The sequence below is a fragment of the Polistes canadensis genome, unplaced genomic scaffold, assembly GCF_001313835.1.
Source record: "Polistes canadensis isolate GaletaPanama2010 unplaced genomic scaffold, ASM131383v1 scaffold_28, whole genome shotgun sequence".
Lineage (NCBI taxonomy): Eukaryota > Metazoa > Arthropoda > Insecta > Hymenoptera > Vespidae > Polistes > Polistes canadensis.
The window spans coordinates 617,499-641,784 of record NW_014569575.1 but is presented as its reverse complement, the minus strand read 5'-3'; the positions used below and the strand labels follow the sequence as shown (position 1 = coordinate 641,784).

The 24,286-nt window shown below is 31.0% G+C and overlaps 1 protein-coding gene across 3 annotated transcripts in view; it reads left to right on the top strand.

Moving 5' to 3' along the window:
• LOC106783989 (myb-like protein P) overlaps window positions 1-24,286 on the top strand; it is a 115,907-nt gene that overhangs the window by 75,037 nt on the left and 16,584 nt on the right. For 2 of the 3 annotated variants that reach the window (XM_014743033.1, XM_014743031.1), the window contains 2 exons: window positions 11,248-11,388; window positions 16,163-16,289. In XM_014743033.1, coding sequence (XP_014598519.1) covers window positions 11,248-11,388; window positions 16,163-16,289 — 268 coding nt within the window. Of the gene's footprint in view, window positions 1-4,438; window positions 5,133-11,247; window positions 11,389-16,162; window positions 16,290-24,286 lie in introns of those variants that run through there. The other variant, XM_014743032.1, reaches the window with a different exon arrangement.

The following is a 24,286-nucleotide window of genomic DNA, read 5'->3' as shown; positions in this document are numbered from 1 at the left end:
TATATATTTATACATGTATAATCTTTTTCTTTGAGATATTTCAACTATTGTTTCTTTTTTCTGCTATAATTTAAAACCTTCGAAATCCTTTCTAGGATTTTTTATATAAAATATTTATACAATTTACTTTTCTTTTTTTTTTAATTTTATTATTATTCTATCTATTGAAACAAAATTTAACTTTGTTAATATATGATTAAAAAACTAAATAATAATAAATCGTTACCAAATTTATATCGATAAGTATGATTTAAAGGAAAAACATTACCAGGAAATGTAATAACTGAACATTTAGCAAGTAGTATTATATTTCTCACGAAAGTGTCGACCAAGTGACACAGATATTTCTCTCCATTATGCTCGATTTACTAGAAAAGTATATACTCCAACATTCACCTTTCGACAAAACCTGAAAGAAAATAAAATGTATTTTCTTCAACACAGTTAAATTTCGTTCGCATTTATTACGAGAATTACGAGAGGAAGGTAAAAAAAAAGAAATTTTCTAAAGAATATTTAAAAAAAGAACAAAAATATGTAACGCGATGAAGTTTTCCAAATGTGTGTATAAGTGTTTGTGTGAGAACAAAAAAAATTTAAAAAAAAAAGAACAAACCATAGAACATGTTTCTTTTTTTTCTTTTTCTTTTTCTTTTTGGTGGTGATATTGGTGGTAGAAAGGATAAAGAATGTAATAAGAAGAACATGTTAGGGTAGGCAAGTGCGAGTGCAACGTCTATCTGTTTTGACACTTGTAATGCAATTACTTTGACCTGTCTTTCTTTCTCGTACCTGCAGTTTCCTTTACTTCTTCTTCAACTTACTCACGTTTGTTCTGCAACGGTTCTTTACCGTGTGTCAGACGTCAGAAAATAAAAAGAGAAATAAAGAAAGAAAGAAAGAGTAAGTGAGTGAGTGAGTGAGTGAAAATGAAACGAAACTAAACTAAACTAAACTAAACGAAACGAAAGACAAGAATAATCCGAGAAACGTAAGAAACATTTTCTTTTCTTCTTCAATAGAGAAAAAAACACACACACATAAGAAAAGAGAGGTGGAATGGGGAAATTAACAAAGAGAGAAAAAGAAAGAAGAAAAAAATGTTCTCATTTATCGTCCATCCCCTGTTTTTTTTACCAGCCCGATTTGTCGTCCCATTACATCGCGAGAAATGAGATCTAGTAAGAAATAAGAAAAGAATCATTTTAACTGAGAATTAGGTAGGGTACTGGAAAGAAAAAAAAAAAAATTAATTTCATCCTCGAGATATATAGAAAAAGATTTAAGTTTAGAAAAGTATTTCGGTATTTCTCCCGTTCTCGTGTTTAAAAAAACCCTTACGGAATTGGAACTGTAAAATCCTCAAATAAAAATATGAGATTTATTTTTATTTGAAAATTATATATATAGAGAGAACTGAAAAAATTCGTTACAATAATCGCAAAAGATATAGTGAAAGTAATTTTTATAATTGAAAATTCGAAAATAAAAAACATGTAAATGTAAAAAAAATAATGACACGCATTTGATTTCACCTTTTAAAATTAATCATAGGAGACATCCACACATCTAAAAAGAATTATATTATTATTATTATATTTATATAAAATTAAAAGATAAAAAGAAAAACATTATTTCATACGAAAATATAAATCTTATCGCGTAGTAGGATAAATCTAGAAAAGGATTTAAGTTGTTTCACGTTTTCGTGTTAAAGTGCCTGCGGAATTGGTTGTACGAGCCGCAAAAGATAGACAGAGATAAAAAGATTCAGATTAAGAAAGACAGAGAGAGAGAGAGAGAGAGAGAGAGAGAGAGAGAGAGAGAGAGAGAGAGAGAGAAAGAGAGAGAGAGTGAGATGGAAATAAAGCTCATAAGTAAAGTTACGTTCCTCGGGGCAAGGACAAGCTTTAGATATTAGGGTCTGATGGCAAACATCATGTAAGGGTTGGTTGATACTAGGCTATATGGGTACTTAAATGCAGTAACTTCTTGGCGATTTTCTCGTGTTAGTATATATATATATATATATATATATCGGATTTATATAATCAAAAGGTTACGTTTGCGAAGAGAGAAATTGACTGTAATTGGAATAGAGAGAGCCAATCCTCGAGACTAAATTCCGTATACTTATCATCGTGTTTTTTTTCTTATTTTTCATTGTTGATATCATCGATAAATCTACCAACATTAACTGCAATCCCAATTGTGTGTAATAATTATTTACGAGAAGAGACAAATTACGCTAATTGTAAGATCTAATCGATCTTTTATTTCTCTTTTTTTTTACAAAAAAAAAAAAAAAAAAAAAAATAACATGTGCAAAGGTAACAAAAGAATAATGCCATGGGTTGGTATTCGTAGTAGTAGATATAGAAACGTGGAATAGTCGAATATATAAAGAAATTCTCTCTTAAGAATTCATCTTACATTATATTCAAATACAACTCCCATAACGTAGATATTTNTTTTTTTTTTTAAAAAAAAAAAAAAAAAAAAGAAATATACTACTATTAGAGAGAATAGTTTTCCCCCCGAAGAGAATTAATTCTCGAATCAATAGAAACGTGGAATAGTCGAATATATAAAGAAATTCTCTCTTAAGAATTCATCTTACATTATATTCAAATACAACTCCCATAACGTAGATATTTGTAATAAAACTATTTATATCTATAAGATTTGAATAATCTGATATAAAAGAATCACTGCGTTTTACGAATATATATAGATATATATTATATTTTTACTATGATGAATATTTTCGCAGTAGTACAACCTCGAGCAGATAAAAACATTTCAATTACGTTTATCTATAAAATCTCTCTTTTGTATTCGAATTAACTTTATTCCCATTTAATATATAAATACAACAACAATAGTAGTAGTGATTTTTTATTGATTTTCTTTTCGTTTTAAATTAAATTAAATAACCAACCCATAGGTAGAATAAAACGTTAGTATAGAAGAGAATAAGAGTGAAAGATAGAGATGCTAGAAAAAAATACTGGTAAAGAAAATTCGATGGGAAATTGCCAGCCTGTTGCAGTATCTGTTGCTCGATCGCTATTACAGAAACCATTCTACCTCCCTTTATATATACACTTACACCCTCTCCCACACACATACATATAATATATATATATATAAACATATTTCACTATAGCTCCGTTCTATAGCTCTAGCAAACTTGAGCCTTTAGCAATATCAAAGGCAAAGCTCATGGAATCGAGAATGTTTTGGATTAACGCTAGAGCCCACAATTACGTCGGCTTTTACCGATCAACCTGTACAGCTTCAGGGCAATGCGCTTCATCTCTACAGCTTTTCTTCTCTCTCTCTCTCTCTCTCTTTCTCTCTTTCTCACACTCACTCACTCACTCACTCACTCACTCGCTTTATCCAGTAGTAGCATATGCGGAATTAGTCGAGCTAGTAATTCGGCTAATAGCAGGACTCTCTATTATAGCCAACCAGCTTCTCTTTCCTTCTCACTCACTCACTCACTCACTCATTTACTTACTCACTCACACACACACATGTATATACTCTTTTTATACAATTCACAAGCATCAGGATCGACAGAGGTAAATTATCATCACCAGGAGTTTCTTCTTCCTACCAACTAACGGCTCAAAATGTTAAAAGTAATGAAAAAGATTGTCGGTTATCATTAACCATATCCCTCCCGTTATACAGGGCTGGTACTTAAGTTAATTCCGTTAAATGCCATATCTATACCACCACCTAGCTAGCTAGCTAGCTACTTAGTTACCCTGCGTCTTAACGTTTACGAGGGTGATCCTCGATAAAGTAAATAAAAGTGAGGAAAATAAGGGTGGGTTGTATTATTTCTTTCTTTTTTTTTTTTTTTTAGCTCTTACGCGATGCTTTTATAAACATGAGTTAGGATGAAAAGAAGAAGAGATATATCTTTTTGGGGATTTTACAGGGATATTATATCTCAACATTTTTTTTTTTACGATGAGTTTATTATACTTTTTTTGTTTTCTTTTTTTTTTTTTTGTTTTTATTAGGAGAAAGGGGAAGTAACCTCGTAAAACCTTCGCTCGGTGTCTGTACATCTGTCTTTATGTGTGTATGTGTGTGTGTGTGTGTCTGATACATGTGCATTTCTTTTCTTACTTTTCTTTTAATATATGCATCTTAACAGGATGAAAAATATTTCAATTTGAATACTTTTAATATCTTAATTGTTTATATATTTTTTAGTAATTTGAATATAGAATAATGCGTTGATAAGATTATTATATTTTATTAATAGTAATAATTTGTTCTTTTTCATCAAGAAATTAATTGAGTAATTAATATTTTGTGTAATAAAATATTTTTAACCCCTAGACTCTTATACATTTAATTTTTCTATTAAGTATCATAAAACAGATATTAAAGTATCCCAATTTGAATGTTACATCCTGTATACAAAAGGAAAAAAGAAAAAAGAAAATAATACTTGCATATACCTGATGGTAGTAATAGTATTACCTCATTCGAAGGTCAACAACAATTTCTTTTTTTAAAGGGCCATTAATATAAAACGCATATATAGTATATCGTATCGTATCGCGTTATACTACACATGAATAAACTATAAAAGAAAAAAAAGAGGAGAAGAACAACAATAATAAGAAGAAGAAGAAATTGATAACTGTTCTGCGTTTGAGAACAAGGCCGGATAAGGAAGAAGAAGAAGAAGAAGAAGAAGAAGAAGAAGAAGAAAAAGAAAAAGGAGGAGGAGGAAAAGAAGAAGGAGGAGTTGAAGGAAAAGGGGGACATTTGTGAATAAATAAAATATCGCCTAATTGCGTCTAATTTGGCGCATAAGCGATAACAAAATCATAGCAACGATATCGGAAATAAAGAATAAAGATAAGAGGAAAATTGAGATTTCCTCAAAGAACTTATTGGTAAGTTCTTCAACGGGAGACGGACAGAGAACAACAATGTTGGCTTGCGTTTATCCTGCGGAAAACTTCAAAACCAAGACGGTTACTGTTAAATTACGTCATGGAAGATCAAGGAGAAAGCCGAAACTGTTGTCTGTTAAGGAGAAACTTCCGGATTGCAAGGAACCCGATGCCAATGAGAATGCTCGCTTCGAGAATGAGGTAAGGACCTTTTGTATGTATGTGTGTGTATGTGTATATTCTGGAAGAGACGAAGAAGGGACACACGATCCACAAAGCGAATACAATTTATTTATGTGTGTGTGTATGTGTATAAGGGTTGTATGTACGAATATATATATATATTTAATTTTCTTTGTACGTGAAATGATCTTCTCGACAAAACCAACCCTCCTTTTCTTCTTCCTTCTCCCTATACCATTTAACTCTCAAAGTTTCAACCTATTTACTTACCTGTAAAAAGAATAAAGGTCTCTCTCTTTCTCTTTCTCTTTTTATATGTCTCTTTATGAGATAAAGATACAAAGGGGACTTCTTATTATAATCTCATAATCGTCTTATTCTCATAATTATGTGGACTCGAGAAATGAAGTAGAGAATAAAATGATGTGCCAGTTATCTATATATATCTCTTTCTACTGACATAAACTACCTTAAAACTATATCAAAAGGATAATTCTCTTAGGTGTTAATAAAGGAGAATAATTAAGAATTTATAAAACTATATATATATGGATATATTCCTTCGTGGAAGGAAGAACTTTTAAACGAAGACTAACTTAAGAAGAAACTGTCTCTTTATTCATCAAACATTATCTAATATTCTTCTTATTATTCTTTTTTATTCCTTCTTTTCATTTTCTTCGTGTTAAATTGGATCCCTTCTTTTGTGTAACTTGGACCTTGGTCTCACTGTCTGTCTGTCTCTCTGTCCTTAAATCGAATAGTTGGTTTCTTTCAGACTGCATACGTACTTCTACACAGGGCTTCCATTTTCCTCTGCCACCTTTGAGAATTTATTTGACTGGGATAAAGGATCGATTAAAAAACAAAAAAGAAAAAAGAAAAAAAAAGGAAAATCCTTTTGTCGTACTTTCTCTCTCACCGTTCTGTCGAAGGGAGGGACTGGGGGGGGGGAGCATTCTCTCGAGCAAAGGCAGACAGAAATTTTCTTAATCGTCACGGTGAAATTGCCAAGACGACATCTTTACGTTACACCGTTCAAAGGAAAAGTACGCTGTAAAGTTTCTAAATGGTATACTACGTGAATTAGTACATATATATATGTACAAATTGCTTCGATGTATTATTTTATGCGTCATGTATTTAAAATGTTCACAGTCGGTGTTAGGAAAATAATTTGAATTTTGAAATGAAACAAAATTTGATTTGTTTTAATTTTATGTCTCAAGAGAAGAAAATTATATAGATATATTATATGCAAATAATATCTAAAATAAATTTACATAAAATATTTTGTAATAAACAACGCGTGAAAGAAAATAATATATTTGAGAATTTAATTATAAAGATAAAAAAAAATTATTACATTTTTGTACGTAGATAAAACTATTTGTTACATTTATCGCGATAACCTAACTGTGCTAACTATCGACCAGGTGTAATAACTATAATCAGATCTACGTGTGGAATACACGTAGTGATGATCTGTTACATCCAGAGAGAGAGAGAGAGAGAGAGAGAGAGAGAGAGAGAGAGAGAGAGAGTAAGAACACGTATGTATACATCGATCTTCTCATCACGATATTAGATTACCCTTTAGGTCAAACATAAGTAACCTAATCAAAATCTAATAGGTTAGTACGATACAATCGTACCTATTATAACACCTTGTATGTTAATTGAAATTTTTTTTGTAATTATAGCTCGTATTTTTGTTTAAACAAATTTTTGTTTTTTAATAATATTACGTTTGTATAATTAATTTTTGTTTTTTTTTTTTTTTTAATTAATTGGAAGAGGAACAATTTAAAAGAAAAAAAAATATCTGACATATTTTGTCAAACCCAATTCTATTTCTGCATTTAATACTCGTTAACCAGAGTTAGCGATGTTATCAAAAATTGTATAAACCCCYCCCCCCCCCCCGAGGGTTATGATCCGGTTATATTTTCGTTGAAAAATAAAAATTCTCCAATAAACCCCACCATCCGTCCATTTGATGTTCCTCGTAGCGACCATAAAAAGGAAATGTTAAACCATCCACTACCTCCTCTATTTCTGTCTAGCAATTTGCGTAGAAGGATTACTGCTTTTTGTCTTCCTACAAGAATCCCCACCATGAATAAACTGCATACAGAAATGGAGTCCTCGTTGAAGAATTTCACATACTAACTGATAACCTACATTTATTTCGTCTCTAATCATATCTTATTATTATTTCTACTGAATAATATTTCATTTCAATTTTAATATTATATCGCAATATAGGAGTACCGAATAACGAGGGAGAAAAAAAAAAAAGAAAATAAGAACAAAAAAAAGATTTCTCGTTAACTCGTATATAACATTTAAGTAATATTATCCCCAATTATTTTTAATACGACAAAAATCCCAATAGACAACACTTATACGAGAGAAACAAAATTCAACAATTCCGCAATTCCGAGTATGTCGATTTAACGTTATGAAGGTTCCAACTTGTATGCCTCTAGCAAAGTTGATACAACCAGTACAATGTTTTAACAACACAACCAACTTCGTACCGGGATAGATATTTTCTTTATAAATATTCTATATTAATCGTATATATTTTAATTGATTTATACCGATGAACTACATTAATCTCTCTCTCTCTCTCTCTCTCTTTCTTTATTTATTTAAATGAAATTAAAATTAATGAGAACAACGAATGTACATACATATATGTATTCGTCATTATATCGAATCTCTTTTGGAAATATGAGAAATCTTTCTCTTTCGTACAAAGGTTATATCACATAGATCTCCAATTGTATACTCATACACACGCGTCACGCGTTAGTAGGTGTGCTGGATAACCCTGTGTAAACCGATACCTTGTATAAGAAGAGATCAGTTACCTTAAACGAAACGGACGTACGTCAGCGTATGCGTCCGGTTGTGTATAGATAACCTGAATAGAGAGAAAGAGAGAGAGAGAGAGAGAGAGAGAGATAGAGATAGATAGATGGATAGATATATGCTACTATTAACCGTGACATAGAACTGCGTTTGAATATGCACATAGGAACACACCCACAAGGAAAAGGGGGATGGATGCAGCAATACGTTCCTAAATATAGGGCGTTTGTGCTTGGACCGTGCAAATGTTACCATTCAGTAGGAGATGAGCATGCTACTTACAAGAGAAATGCGCTTTAAATGTGCAACCATATTGACGCATCCAGTAACATGGAAATCCGATATAAATTCATTTATCAATGAAATAATTCTATAGTTCGTCGCAATAAAAGGGAGAGAGAGAGAGAGAGATCTTTGGATTTGAAAATGAACAATTCGATACAAGTTAATCTTCGTACGATCAAAAGTCAATAATTAACATGAATTGTGAATAGATAACAATCAGGTTTGAATTAAAATAAAAGTATGCTATTCGTTTTAATATTAGAGACTGAGAAATGAAAGTTCTTCTTTTTTTTTATTTATATTTCCAAAATAAATTGTACAAAAACATTATGCAATTTCAAAGTTAAGTTTCAACGCGATAAATGTCACGAACTTCAGTTAATCTTCATACGATCAAAAGTCAATAATTAACATGAGTTGTGAATAAATAACAATCAGGTTTGGATTAAAATAAAAGTATGCTATTCGTTTTAATATTAGAAACTGAGAAACGAAAGTTTTTCTTTTTTTTTTATTTATATTTCCAAAATAAATTGTACAAAAACATTATGCAATTTCAAAGTTAAGTTTTAACACGATAAACGTCACGAACTTCTTTTGATTCATCTTAATATTTCAATTACGCATTACTATTGATACATATTTTTTCTAAAATAATCATTAGTAAATTCGACAAAAGTTATTTTCAAAAAGTAATAGGTTAATGATTTTTGAATGAACGTAGTAGTAGAGTGTATCAAGGAATCATACGTATTTTTACAATGGAAAATCCCTTTTTCTTATTCCAACAATTCCAATAAAGTTTGGTCCGACGAATTTTCCTTCTTATCTGCGCGAGAAAATCTTGGCCACTTTTATTCGATAGTTCGATAGACGCGTTAGGACGAGTGCAATTCGATTGAAAATTTACATTATCGACTATTTTCGACACAGAAGAATGATTTACATCTCTTACGTTAGATTTATAAAAGTGTAAGGAAAAATATACTAAAGTTTTCTCTATCGATGCCGAATGGATAGAGAGAGAGAGAGAGAGAGAGAGAAAGAAAATGAGAGAAAGTTTTTACAAAGTTTTCAACTTAACTATTTTCAACTATTTTATATATAAAGTTCTTACGAACGAATCTATGGACAACGAAGCCAGCTTGTTGATCTCAAATGTGATTTGTAAAGTGTCACTTAATAAAAAATAAATGTCAAAAAGTTATTGCATGTTATTGGAATGTATGCACCCCTCCACCCCATCCTTGACGCAACCCTAAATCCATTCTAATTCAATCCAGTAAGTAGGTATGTATCAATAAACGATTAAAATAATTTATTCAGTTAAATTTTTAAACGATAACTGTGTGTACGATTGAAATGAAAATGTCTGCCGGGTAGAAAGCAAGCTCGTTAGGAAGGACGCGTAACGAGCGTATCTCCATCGAGCTGACATCCTTGATAGAATTCCGGGCATTAATTTCCTGAACGCGCATCCTCCTGTATGTGAACGTGTATATACGTATAAGTACGTATATTTGTATATGTCTATATATATATATGTTTGTGTGTGTGCATGTATGTGTATGCAACACCGGTTAAGAGAAGTTACTTAGAGAGTTTCTAGGAAATAATAATAATCATCGATGGACACATAGAAAATATTTTGAGGAAAATTAGCGAGAGTAAGTAAGTGAATAAGTAAATGAATTTCTTCTCAACCAATGATGATAATTTGGAATTGAAAAGAAATCTTTACTACGAAGTATGTTTGCACTTGTGTTGGAGTGGGGTGGGGTTGGGATGGTGTTTGGGGAATTTTTTTGAAAGATACGCGAAACGTATTAAAATGATGTATCATAATTAGTAGTAAAAATTTCTTGCGAATGATTTTTATCTCGTGTTGCGAAAAAACACATGGAAAAAGATTAATTTTCTTTTGCGGACAGATGGAATGATAAAAACAAGTCATTTCGTTTGAAAAAGAAACTGAGATCAACCCCTCTTTTCTTCTTCTTCTTTTATTATCTTTTTTAAGATACTCGCAAAGTGATCGTAGAGTAGAACGTTTATCGTTCGGGGCAGCACCTTTCGTGGCAACCAACCACCAACCAACCAACCAACAGACCCATCGACCGACCGACCAACCCTTCAAGGACCAAACCACCCTTGATCATCATAGGTTTCGACTTCGACCCTCTTTCCTTTCTATCTCTTTCTTTATTTTTTTTTCTTTTTCTTTTATTCTTCTTCCATCCCAACCCGTGAGACCATTTTTCTTTCTATCTCCCCCTTTGAAATGCTCGATCCTTTAAACCACGATTTCGGTTGGAGCGTTAAACCCATTCTGGTTTCTCGTCAGATTTCGAAATAATTAACTGTCAGTCGAGAAAGAGAGAGAGAGAGAGAGAGAGACTCGAAAAAAGAAAGAAAGAATGGAAAAGAAAAACCGCTTAATTCACGACCCAGTAAGTGTAGGGGCGGGGGGAAAGGGAGGGAAGGGATGAGAAGAAAAGAAAGATTTAAAAGATGAAACGAAAGGTAGTACAATTTTAAAACCGCGTTTGTGGTTAAAAGTTAAAAGAAAAATCAAAAAGAGATAAAAGAATGTTAAATAATTTTGATATTTTTATTAAAACTTAATACACACTGGAACAATTAATACAAGTTTAGATTTTAAATTATTGGTTGTATCGAGAAAAAAAAAAAAAAGAAAAACAACACGTTAACGAACGATAGAAAATTTGTTTAACGATGTTATTCGAGATAAATGATACAATCACATTATCCATTTTTACCTTTTTGATGCGAGCATATATTTGTTTTTTCTCTACACGTAAAAAAATATGATAATTGAAAATGTATTGAAACAAGAAACGAAATTTGAACAAATGTCTCGATCGTATTAACACATAGATAGATAGATAAATAAATAGATAGAAAATCTTTATTTTATTAATATTTTTCGATTAATTTATTGTTTCAGTTACCAGTGGGCGGGGGTGGTGCTGTGCTGGTGCTCAGCGAGCTTGAAAGCATGGCGGCCAGGCAACAGCGGGAAATCGCTCAACAGAGGCGTCTCCTTGAACAAAAGGAGGCCCGTCTAGCCGTGCTTCGAGGCGCACAGGTAAACCTAATCAAAATTTAAAAAAAAAAAAAGAAAAAAATAATAATAATTAAATATTCATTGAGATGGAATATCGTTTCATTCATAAACGATTCCTTTTTACACTATTTCCAACTCTCTCATTTCCCTCCTCCTCTTTTCATTCTTCTTCTTAGGAAATCATTTTGGAAATTATTAGGATAGAAAAGAAACTTTCTATATTCTCTAATAAGTAAGATCTCTTCTCGTTTTTCGAGTTCATTAACTTTCCTTTTTTTTTTTTTAGTTTAGTTTTAAAACAGTACGTATTTGTTATAAATTCTTTTTAAGGTACATAACACAAAAATAAAAAGAACATCTTGCAAAAACTTTAATAGATACGATTTGTTATAACAATATATAAATCCTAATCATAAATTTCATTACCATTGTGACATTTTAATAATTATATTTTATTTAATATCAATGGAAAAATTTTCCAAAAAAAACAATTAACATACGAGTTCATTAACGAGATGATATACCAAACACTTTAGGCCAATCTATATTTTATTTTTTCCCTATCCTGTACCCATTGAATTTACGTCGAAGGAAAGAGATTGGATAGTGAAGAATGAAAGCATTATCATTTGTTTTATTATTATTATTATTATTTTTTCTTTTTTTCTTTTCCTTCTATTTTCTTCTATTCTTCTATTCATCTATTCTTCTATTCGAGGTCTCCCGCAAACCCCATAGAATCCCGGAAGACATCCGGATTCGAAACGCATTAACGCTTAATCCACATATTACGAGCAAAATGACACAAGAATAGGGATAGAGAAAGGGTGATGACAAAAGGACGAGAATGATAAGATCTAAAAAGAAGACTACGACAATAACAATAGGAGCAATGCACTACCATCTCTTATCGTTTCTGTTGAGTCCCATCGAAACTGACAAAGTCTGATCGAATTTTCCGCGGGTAAATTGAAATTCGCGGTTGTGCGAATCGATCGGTTTGGTTTGCTGATATCCTACGATATATTATATATATACAGAGTGTCCTGTAACTTTTCTGATACAAGAAAACAAGGAACAATTCTATATATATAAAAAAAAACACTAACGACGGAATAGGAAAATGTAAAATATTAATATAAATTTTATTCGCGTGAACAATAGTTACTTTAACTTTTAAAGAAGATATAAATTTGAAAATATGTTTTATATATACATTTTTTAGATGAATGAAATATTTTTTAATTTACACATTAGACGAATATATTTAGATTTTAGAACATTTTCTGAACTAGATATTTTACGAATCTCTTCCTATGTTACTTTCTTACGAATTCACATGCACAATTCTTTTTACATTTCGCGAATAAAGACAAAATCGATGTGGATTATTCTTTGTATCTCGTAACATGTGAATGAAACGTAAGTAGTAAGAAAAGAAAAAGAAAAGACGAAAAAGAAGAAGAAGAATAAGAATAGAATAGAAAGAAAGGGTTCTGAGTGTTCTTCGAAATTCTAGCGGTTCGCGAGCTGACAAAAGAATTTTCAAGTTTTCAAGAGATCGGATCGATAATATAGAGGGTGGTGTGTACTATCGAAAGTAAAGAGGGAAGTAAGTAGGTAGATGTAATACTTTGCGTGCATGCGTGCGTGTAATGAAACGTATCATGTATCCTGTCAATGAAAAAGAAAAGGTAAAGACAAGCTCTTATGTGAGTCTGTCTCCTCGTCGTCTTTGCTAGAGCTACTTAACCCCCATGATTGAGTAATGGTGTATAATATATATATATATATATAATATATAGTTGGTTGATAATAGTAGTAGTAGTAGTAGTAGAAGCTCGTTTGAAGTGCGAATAACGGGCCAAGTGTCTCTTCACGTTCGATATTAACCCGATTAACCGACAACGATAGAGTCTACGACGTGTAATCGGATCTATGTCGTATGTTCCCTCTCTCTCTATCTATCTATCTATCTATTTATCTACCTATCTATCTCTCTTCATCTCTCTTCATCTCTGTCTCTCTCTACTCTTCCTTGCTTTTCCTTTCCGAACACTTCTTACGTATTACAGATTCCTTCGAGTGTATTAATACACTTCATTTTCTATTTATTTGCAAGATTATTATCTATATATATATAATATATATTTTGTGTTCTTTTTTTATTAGGGTGAATCAAAGTTCGTGATTTTTTTAATATTTTAATATTTCATTTGCACGTATAGAAATTTTATCGACTTTGACAAAAGTGTGTTATCTGTGAAACAATATAATAAATTCACGAATTTTTGATTCGTCTTAATATTATATAATTTTTTGTATCTCGTATAAATTATTCAATCTCTCATACTTCTGGTATATCCATTGTCATTATATGTTAATTGTTCAAAATAGTTATTGTCACTTTTATATTATAACTTTGTTATTTCGCATAAAATGTTTGATGTCATTACTCGAGTAGTATACCACAATTGACCTTACATTTTTATTATACTTTTATATTATAATTTTTTTTTTTAGTATTTTTCACACAGATAAAACGTCTGATTATGACATTCCATAAGATGATTATCAATTATTTTCTGCTTTTTAATTTTGCAAGCTTATTATTCTTTGTCTAGGATATAATTTTTTTCTTTTTTTGAAACATCTAATCTAAATTCATGACGGATTGAATATATAATATATATATATATATATATACGATCCTCGTGATAGAAAGAAAAATTGAGAATGGTACCCATTCACGCATACTTGTACATATATATCTGAAGAAATGTAAAGGAATTTTTCAAAATGGAAAATGATCTCGCATAGTTACCTACACATCACTCTTTGAACATATTGATCCTCCTATATGGATATGGTACTACATATTACCACAGATCCTTCATCTCTATGACGAATTCTATATCCTAGTGAAAAGGTCACACGTTCGAATCTTCTTGACTTCTTCTTACTTTTCTTTCTATCTCTACCACTAGAAGATATATTCTCTGATATACAGGGTGATATAAAAAAGAGTTAGATATTTGATAAACATATAGTATTCATTGAGACGATTAAAAAACGTCTAATTAACATGGATCAATCTATAATCGATCCTTTTCGATATAAATTTATTTTAATTATTTTTTTTAAAGTTCGATATATTGTATAAATGATAACATATTTAACATATTTCCTTAGAAATATCATTAATTTAAGTTTATCATAAAAATAAACAAAAACTATTATTTATATCAATAAAAATTATTTCGTAAACGTATTAATACAAATCTTGAATAAACATTTTATCCAGTACACTTATAAAAATAATAATTATTCAATTTACATTGATTACAATTGATTTTAAAACTCACGTTAATTATTTTTAAATTGTTTCGATAAAATATACTATAAACCTTTGAAATATCTTACCCTTTTTTTTTATCACCCTGTATATATATATCGAGAACACGAAGATCCTAATCCACCGTAGAGAAAATTCTTATTTCCTTCTATCTTTCGTTCAAAATCGAATTGGACTTCGATACCCGAATACGTCAATAGTTTTATACGTCATTTCGCGATTTTATTTCCTTTCTTACCGGTGTGTAAGAAAAAAAAGAAATATATCAAAAGAGAGAGAGAGAGAAAGAGAAAAATAAAAAGGATAGGTACAGAACGTAGAAGAAAGGTATAATATAATACCACCTGTCTATCGTTCAGAAACAAGAACATCTTTCTACCGATCTATAGGTATTAAACGAATAGAAAATGATCACCAATCCGATTTGATTCGTACAAGTAGTAGTAGTCCGCCGCCAGTAGTGGCAATCGAATTTCCAAACGAATTTTTCACCCACTCGATATTTCCGTCGATTCGATTTTTCCTATCGTAGAAAAAAAGAAACTCCTCAAGTTTATTTGTTATCATCTTAAACTACCATTTTTTGTGTTTCTCTTATCTAATACTTGTTTTTTTTTTTTTTATTATACGACATACTCGCTTGAAATTGTTGAGAAGGAAAATCTATTATCTACTTCTTTTCTCCTTTTTCGTACAATTTTTTTTTTTCCTCATTAAATAGTCGAGATAAATATACGAGTATAACAAAAATTGGATATATAAAAGATTGAAGAAAAGTCGTTGATTAAGACGTGTTTATTATGAATAATGTAATAAAATTTTCTCCCTTTTTTTCTTTTTTTTTCTTTTTTTAATTCCAAAGTAACGCGAAGATTTTTTAAATTATTTGCCAAACAAGTGGTACACGTTTAACGGTGTACCATATATATATATATATCTTTCTCTTCTTATTTTTCTCATCTTCCTTTCCTCTCATTTTCCCTTTGCTTATTCGTCCTAGATTTGAAGAAAGGTAAAGATCTCATTCCCTTCTATTCTTCCAATGAAAAAGAGGCAAACGATAAAAGTAGAGAAAATAGAAAAACGAAAAGAAATAAAAATAAAAATAAAAAAGAAAAAACGAAAAAAGTGTATAAAAAGAGAAAAGAAAATTAACGGAAAAACATTGATTTATTTTCCTACCCCCGTCCTCTTCTCCACCTTCTCTACTTTCCTTTCATTTTATCTATCTTCTAAGAAGATCTTTTATCTTGGTAAAGATAAAACAAGAGTAAGAATATTTTTTTGACAACAAAATATTGTTGTATAATACTTTGTCTGATAAAAATATTATAAAATTTATTGTGTTCTCGTTATTGTTCATCTTCGTATTTGTCGTCGTAGTCTTTGTCGTCATTGGTGAAGGTTTGTTCATAGTCAATCTCTCATTTGGTGTTTCAGGAGCCAGCACAGCAGGACAAACTCGCTAGATTGAGGCACAGACTTGACCAGCAACAGAGTAAGCTGAATCGTCTGCGGTTACTCAGATCTCAGACCGACCAGTCACGAGCCAACAACGCAACGTTGAGTAAGTTGATTGCATTTGCTTTTCCTAACCACCCCACAATACCCCTTACCTCGTTCCATCCATCCAATCCCTTATCCTTCCCATGTACTCGAATTCACGAGATTTGTTGACTAATACACGAAGTTCTAAACACATACTAACGTTATATACTAACCTCGCATTTTAGTATATAACATTTATTTACGTTGTGTATATACATATACCGATGTTCGATATATATTAGATTTTTCACAAAGTTTCTTATTCCCATTACTCATTATTTTTCCCCTATTATATTTTTGTTATTTTGTTGAATTATTTACGATTAATTAGTGTTCCATTATTTTTCTTTATATTTTACGTGATTTGGTTGAAAAGTTTTTCAGAGCAACGAAATAAATATTATATTATTATGTCTAAAATATAAATTAATATTTATCTTAAAAATTCCCTTCCTCCTTTAATCGAATAAAATAGAAAAATCAATATTATTCAAATATCAACATGATTACAATCATTTATTTTACATTTAAAAATAGGAATTTCCCGATCAGAGTGTTGTTAAAAAAAATTATGGAATTATAATCTGACCGTAAACACAAATTTCTAATTTTGTAGTTAATTAAAGCAGCTTTTGAGATATCTCTTATATAAATATATATATATGTGTGTGTGTATTATCCTTCTCGTCACGTTATGGTTCTGATTGTGTGTTGTATCACGCATGTCTTTCTCTCTCTCTCTCTCTCTCTGGCACTTCGGTCATCGTTAACGTCGGCTAACATCCTCGGTTTCGATTGGAATTCATAAGCTATGCCGATGGTACGTGGCAGTACGCGTATCTCGTTAATTAGCGATTATATTGTTCGGATCGTTATATCTACGGATAGACGAGGTCTATTCTCGCGATAGTTTATTACTATGTTACTCGCTTTACTATCAGAATATATTGTTATCAAAGCTCTTTGATATTCATAACTGTCACATAGTTTTGTATACATATATATCACAATATACAGAAGTATAGTTATACTATTTCATATATATATATTCGTACAATAATTTTACGAAATTGAGTCATGAAAGGAGGATAAAAAAATGTTTATTTTTCAAGGATCATTTTATAAATGTTAAATATTTATTGTCAAATATATGAAGTATATTTTTTAAGTATAAAGAACGATTTGATTTAATTTGATTATGTGTGTGCGTAACGATCAGTGATTTGGTGAAGTAGACAAAATTGTATTTCTTTTTTCATATTTTGTTAAATAAATTTTGAAATTAATGAAATGCATCTCTCCCTCTTTTTAGCATCTTATAACGCAACACGATGGAATAGTCAGTATAAGCGAGAGAGAGAGAGAGAGACACGATTAGATAATTTCCATTTTTAGATGACCTAGGAAAATGGAACGGTACTTAGAAATAGTGCATTAAGTACACTGCTACCATTAGTATAAATACATGCATATATATATAATGAATGAATAATAATACATCATCACACGACTTATATATATATATATTTCTACGGGGGGGGGGGGGAGAGAAAGTGGGAGGATATGATTTTTTAAATTTATTGTATTTTAAAAATCTACCATAAATAAAAAGAAAAAGAAAAAAGATCTCAATGATTACACTTTCGAGTGTATCCTCGATCAGCAGCAGCGCGATATGTTTGACATTAAAAAAAGGGTGGGACGAAAAAAAAAAAGTAAAATAAAAAGAAACGTCAGTCTATAAGAGAGAGAGGGTTTTCACGGAAACTATAGGCGGAAATTTAGAAACGAATGGATAGAACGTGGAAAATAAACGACGAACAGCTAGATCTCATGCCCCCCCCCCTCCATCCATCGATGTTTCCATCCCCCTTTTTCTCTAAATTTTCTTTCTCTTTCTGTTTCTCTTTCCCTTTCTTAGTGCTTGTTACTATTCCCTTCTTCCTGGTATCGCGTATCGCGAACTTTCTGCTTTTCTTCCGACATCCTAGCGTATTGCCACTTGGCCCGCATTCAGAACGCGCCGTTACCCGTAATAGTGGCCTATTCATTCTTGATTCTATCAGGAAGCATACGAAACTAGAAGAGAAAGAGAGAGAGAGAGAAAGAGAACCTAAAAAAAGAATAAAAAACAAAAACTGGTGTGTGTATCTATGTACGCACGTAAGAAGTTATACTTCTTTAGCGTACCAAAACGAATATAACCTCAAAAATAACTTCAATTTTCCCGCGCATCGTAAATATCGACAACTTCGTGGTGTCGATTTTTCGGTCGCATCTAACTTCACTTTCCAAAACGCGCCAAAAGAAATATAACTTCAAAAACATATATAAAAAAGTATATATTGAATATATATATATTTATGTTAATCTATAGTATATAACTATAATTCAAGTGTATAATTTTGTATTTGTATGCTTTAATTAAAACGTTTTATTATTTGCGTGCATATATCGGGGGTAAGTTTTATTTATTTTCTTTCTTATATTTTGTTCTTAATGTTTCATTTTAAATATCAAGAAATATTTCACGGCTGATAATAATTATTTGTATATTGGATATACCTTTTTTTATATTTATAAAATAAGATAATATTTATATAGAATAACTAGTTCAATTTTATAATATAATTTTGAATGAATATACTTTTCCCCCTTAAGAGATGCCTGATTAATTTTATCCAATAACGGAATGTAATACTTCGGACAATGATATCGTATATTTTCTTATATTATTATGTCCATCGATACGCGTTGTCAAAATACTTTTTCAAGTTATTTTTTCCTTTTTCTTTTTTCTTTCACGGAACGCAACTTTTGGAAAAAGAGAGAGAGTTTCCTCTCCTTTATTTTCTACAACATTGGCAAAGTTTCGAGCGTCGTGGAACTTGTTGAACTTCGTTTAAGGTCTCTTCTTCACTTGCTGAAGACATGGAAGACGATATCGTCGAAGAAGAAAGAGAGAGAGAGAGAGAGAGAGAGAGGAATGAAAGGATCGCCTTTCGAAACTCGTCTTCGAAGGCTACGAGACAAAAGGGTTTCTAGGATGAAAGAGAGAAAGAGAGAGAGAGAGAGAGAGACTTCGAAAATGAACGCCGAATAGACTTTCCTTCTTTTTCTTCTTCTTCTCATTTTTTATTAACTCGTTTTTTCTTTTTTTTTTTTTTTCGTCTTCCTTTCTTTCTTTCTTTCTTTCTTTTTCGTTCATCTACCTCTTCAAATCGAATTTTCTCGTCTTTCAACCCCATAAATAAAAATTTAAAACAACAAAAAATATATAATAGACATTTTTGATCAGAATTTTTTCAATCCTCTTTATTATACAACCTCAGTATATTTAAAAGAGTACAGAGATGCTTGGTCACATTTTATATATTTTCTTTATCGAGTATCTTTACAGACTTTTAAGTTTTCAGTAAGGAAAAATAAATTAATATTGCATAATCTAGATTGATGAATATTTTTTATCTACGAATCCTTCGTTTGTTTTTAATTGTACTAAGACCGAAATAATTGAATATTCAATTTTTTAAAGTGGTCCGATATTCACGGAGAAACTCGTAAGAAAATTTTCAAGGAAAAATTGTTCGATTATTTCTTAACAATGAATTGCTTTGAACGTAAAGTTTAACGCTAAAAATTGAACGTGTACTACTTATATATTGACAAAATGTCATGTTTTTACTATGCATAAGCTTTATTCCGATAAAATATCCATTCCCTATTGGAAAAAATATCATATGTTAAAGAATATGATACATATACATATATATGTATTATTTACCCTATTTTTCTTTTCCATCGAAGATTTTATTCGGAAACAGAAGTACAGTGTTTGCAGTATTTCTCTATCTATCTATCTCTCTCTTTTTCTCAGAAGTTTCACGTTTCTCTTTAAATTGCTCCGAATTGCGAATTTCTCGAACGATGGTTACGTTAAATCGATTATCGATCGTGTCCAATTACCCTAACATTAATTTCTTTTTATCATTCCTTTTATCGAAAATTCAATGTTGGCAAGTCACCACGTTAGTTTCATTAAATCGAACTAACGTTAAACGATCGATGTTAAAATTCATGATTTTTTTTAATTTAACTGTAAAATTTGATTAACTTTCTTCTCTCTCTCTCTCTCTCTCTCTCTCTCTCTCTTTCTTTCTTTATAATTTTAGTTATCGTGTGTATACTTTACCAGTAAGTAAATATACCTAGATGATCCTACCCCTGTGCGAACAATTCACATATGTTTACTTCTCACGAGTTTCACGACAATGTACCTTAGAAAATGCGAATTCACGGTTGGATTCCTAACGCATTATCGGAATGTGATCCCACGAACGAGATGGTGCATATATTTATCTATTGCAATGATATCGAATTTTGTGATAAGGTAACACCGATCGTCGGAAAAAAACTTTCTAAGAATAACTTACAACGAAAACGAGATTGAACGTTTCCTTCGACGTAAGAAGAAGAAGAAGAAGAAGAAAAAAAAACCAAAAAAAAAAAAAAAACAAGGGCTACCCCTATAAAATTCTTCTATAGTTCTTCTATCGAAAGAAAGATTTACAGTATTTCTCTTTCTTTCTTTCTTTAACTTTTCACGTGAATTTTCAATAGTCCTTAGACAGCCAAGCTCTTTTCCTTGGCATTTTCACTGTTCCTGCTGGTAATAGTAATGGTGTGATGGTGGTGATAGTGGTGGTGGTGGTGGTAGTGGTAGTGGTAGTGCAAGCTATCGTTTTCATACGTAGTACACGTTTCTATCCCTTTCAAACGAAAAGAAACCCAAATCGATTCTCTCTCTCTCTCTCTCTCTCTCTCTCACTCTCTCACATTCTCTGGCAAGAGATTCTTGTGTGTGACTTTGCCTTTTCAATCTTTAGACTTTTCGTCTTTGCTTCTATTACACGTCTCTACTTTCTTCTTTTGAAAGAGAGAACTACATCCCAGTAGTGCATTCTCACAGTATTCTTACCCTGTCAAGTAAAGTTTCTACATTTTAACGGGCATACATAATACATTCCTAAAAAAAAAAAATAATAAAAAAAAAAAAAAATGAAAAAAGAAAAAAACGCTACTATATACGCGAATAAATTTCAAAGGAACAGGAGGAGGAGTAAGGGGGAAAACGCGAATAAAAACTTTTTGTCATTGATCTTAAAACGAAATTAACAAATGAAATAAATTTTACAAATTGGTTTGAAAGGACCCTTTTCAAATGAAATCTCTCTCTCTCTCTCTCTCTCTCCCTCTCTTTCATTCTCTTTCTTTACTATTTAACTTTGACACGACAAAGTCGAGTAGCTATACGTTTTACCCTCATCCCTAACTCAACCCCTTTTCTTACTCTCATAAACCTATACACACACACACAGACACACACACATATATAAACACATATACGTAGATGTTCCCAAAGTACATCCGTTTAAGAAATTTCATTCTGAAGTAAATGCTGCTCGACGTTAAGAAGAAAGTTAGACGTTTATCGACGAATAGGAAGAGAGAGAGAGAGAGAGAGAGAGAGAGAGAGAGAGAGAGAGAAGTACAAGGAGAGAATTGGGAGAGAAGGGAGGAGGTAGGAGGGAGGGGGGGTGTAAGACACATTGCGAAAATGAAGTTTTAACTAAGAAATTAAACACGTCCCTTACTTAATTACCTTACAGTTTAATTACTTACTAATCGTCGAGTTAATTCAACGAAAGCGATGACCCTTGACCCGTCTGTCTTACCACCCCTCCCCCTCCCTTTTTATTTGCACATTCGTTACTGATCGACCTTGATAATAATCGATCGTTAGTTCACGGAACAGAACAGAAAAAGAGATAGAAAAAGATGAAAACTCGCTTGACCCTCTGGATAGATTACATATATATATAACGTTTATATGTAGTTGATTTGATTCTATACACACACACATATATATATATATATACTTTCGGTAGCGTGACTTGCAAAAAGCGTGTCAAAGGTCGTGACTGAATTTTTCTTCTTTTTTTTTTTTTTTATTTCTTTTCTTCGTTTCTTATTTTCAGAAAGGGGTTTTAATAAATGTGAGTCAGGTTGAGAACCAAAATTTTCTCCTTTTTTTATATACATAATAGAATAAAAATAAAATAGTAAAAAGAGAGAGAAAGAGAAAGAGAGAAATAGAAAAATTACATAAAAATTGATAAGTTCAAGTTTTTATTCGCGAACTTAATTTACTAAAATAACGTTTATTAAGGGGTTGTAATCAAGGAATACCTAAAATAAAAGAGAGAATAATTAATTTGTTGATCGGTATATATATATATATATCTTTTGTTTTATATTCAAAAGATAAGCTGCTAATTAATATAAACGATGTTAATAAAGTTTTAATAAAGGAATGAAAAAAAAAAGAAAAACTATAGAATACTTATTACCTTATTTTGAAGAAAAAAAGAGTTTGATAGACAAAAAAATAAAATAAAATAAAATAAAATACTCGTTTGCACGCGTTGTACAAAAAAGAAACGGCAAATATTTGTCTTCGTTGTAGAAAAATCAACGAGAAACTTACAATAATAAAACATATAACATTAATATATAGATAAAAATGAATAAATTTTTCTAACGCTCGTTCTAACTTCACGAGTTTGTTTAACAATCGGATCAACGGATAAGAATAATCTTAACGATATAATAATTAGCAAAATGTGTCGTAATAAACAACAAGAACGAAAAGAAAAATAGAGAATATGAGAGAATATGGAAACTATAATACACGCAACGATGAAAACAACGATCGTTAACAACTGCATACTACCTAGCACCAAAGGATTCATTTTACGAGTTCTCGTAAAACGGGCCGACTACTTTGACATTTTGCAAAGCATCATCGTGAGGCCAATCGATAAACGTTTTCATTATTATTTTCTTTTTTTTCTTACCCCTATTTGTAAAACGTATTATATAAAATCCATCTACTAGACGACTTTTATATTGTCGAAGGCGCTGACAAAAGGTGGGATATGATAATCGTATAGTAAAATCGTTTTGAAAAATAAATAAATGGGTCCACCATAATTTGATAACAATCTTTTTGTCTTTCTATTATTATATTTTTATTTCTTTTTCTTTATCTTTATCTTTATCTTTGTTTATCCTTTCGATAGATCGATCGTTTACGTTATTCCACTTGATTCCTCCGAGTCAAATCACGGAAATGCATTCCATATATCCAAGTTGTTACTCTTCGTAACGTGCATTGAACATCATTCACGTTGTTCACTAACAACTCGCTCGAGTTTTAAACGGATGAGATGAAATCGATGTATTTTTTGCTCGTAAGATAACTACTGCGATACTTTATACTCGATTTTGTCTCCCCCATCTCTATTTCTCTCTTTCTCTCCTATTTTTGAGATCCATCCTTGACACGAGAGATATTTTTATTATTATTATTATTATTATTATTATTATTATTATTATTCAAAGAGATATCGTTGGAACGAGAAATCTTCTCTATTTACAAAATTTTCATAGATAATAAATTTAATATTTTTTCCTTTTCTTAGAATTTATCTAATAAAAATACCGGGACCGACGAATAAAAATATTTTATATATTTCAATATAACCGATCTCTCTCCCTTTCTCTCTCTCTCAAAAAAGTCTACCGTTTCTTTTTATTTCCCTTTCTGTCCTCTTTTTTTTATTTTTTTTTATTTTGTGTCCGCATTTTCGCAAATATGAATTCAACGTGGACCGTATAAATAAAATAAAAATAATCTCTCCCTCTCTCTCTCTCTTTCATTTTTTCATGCGTCATATCAATGACGACAAAATTATATGCAACTTTCGTTCGTATCCATTTTTACATAAATGTGTATCTACAACGAAGTCATAAAATTAGTTTGCCCCACCCTAGACACTCGTATATGATATCACACACGCATATATATATATATGTTACTTATACTCACGCAATGTTAACGAACACGATAAAAGAGAAAGAAAAAAAAAAAGAAAAAAAACATCGAATCGTTCG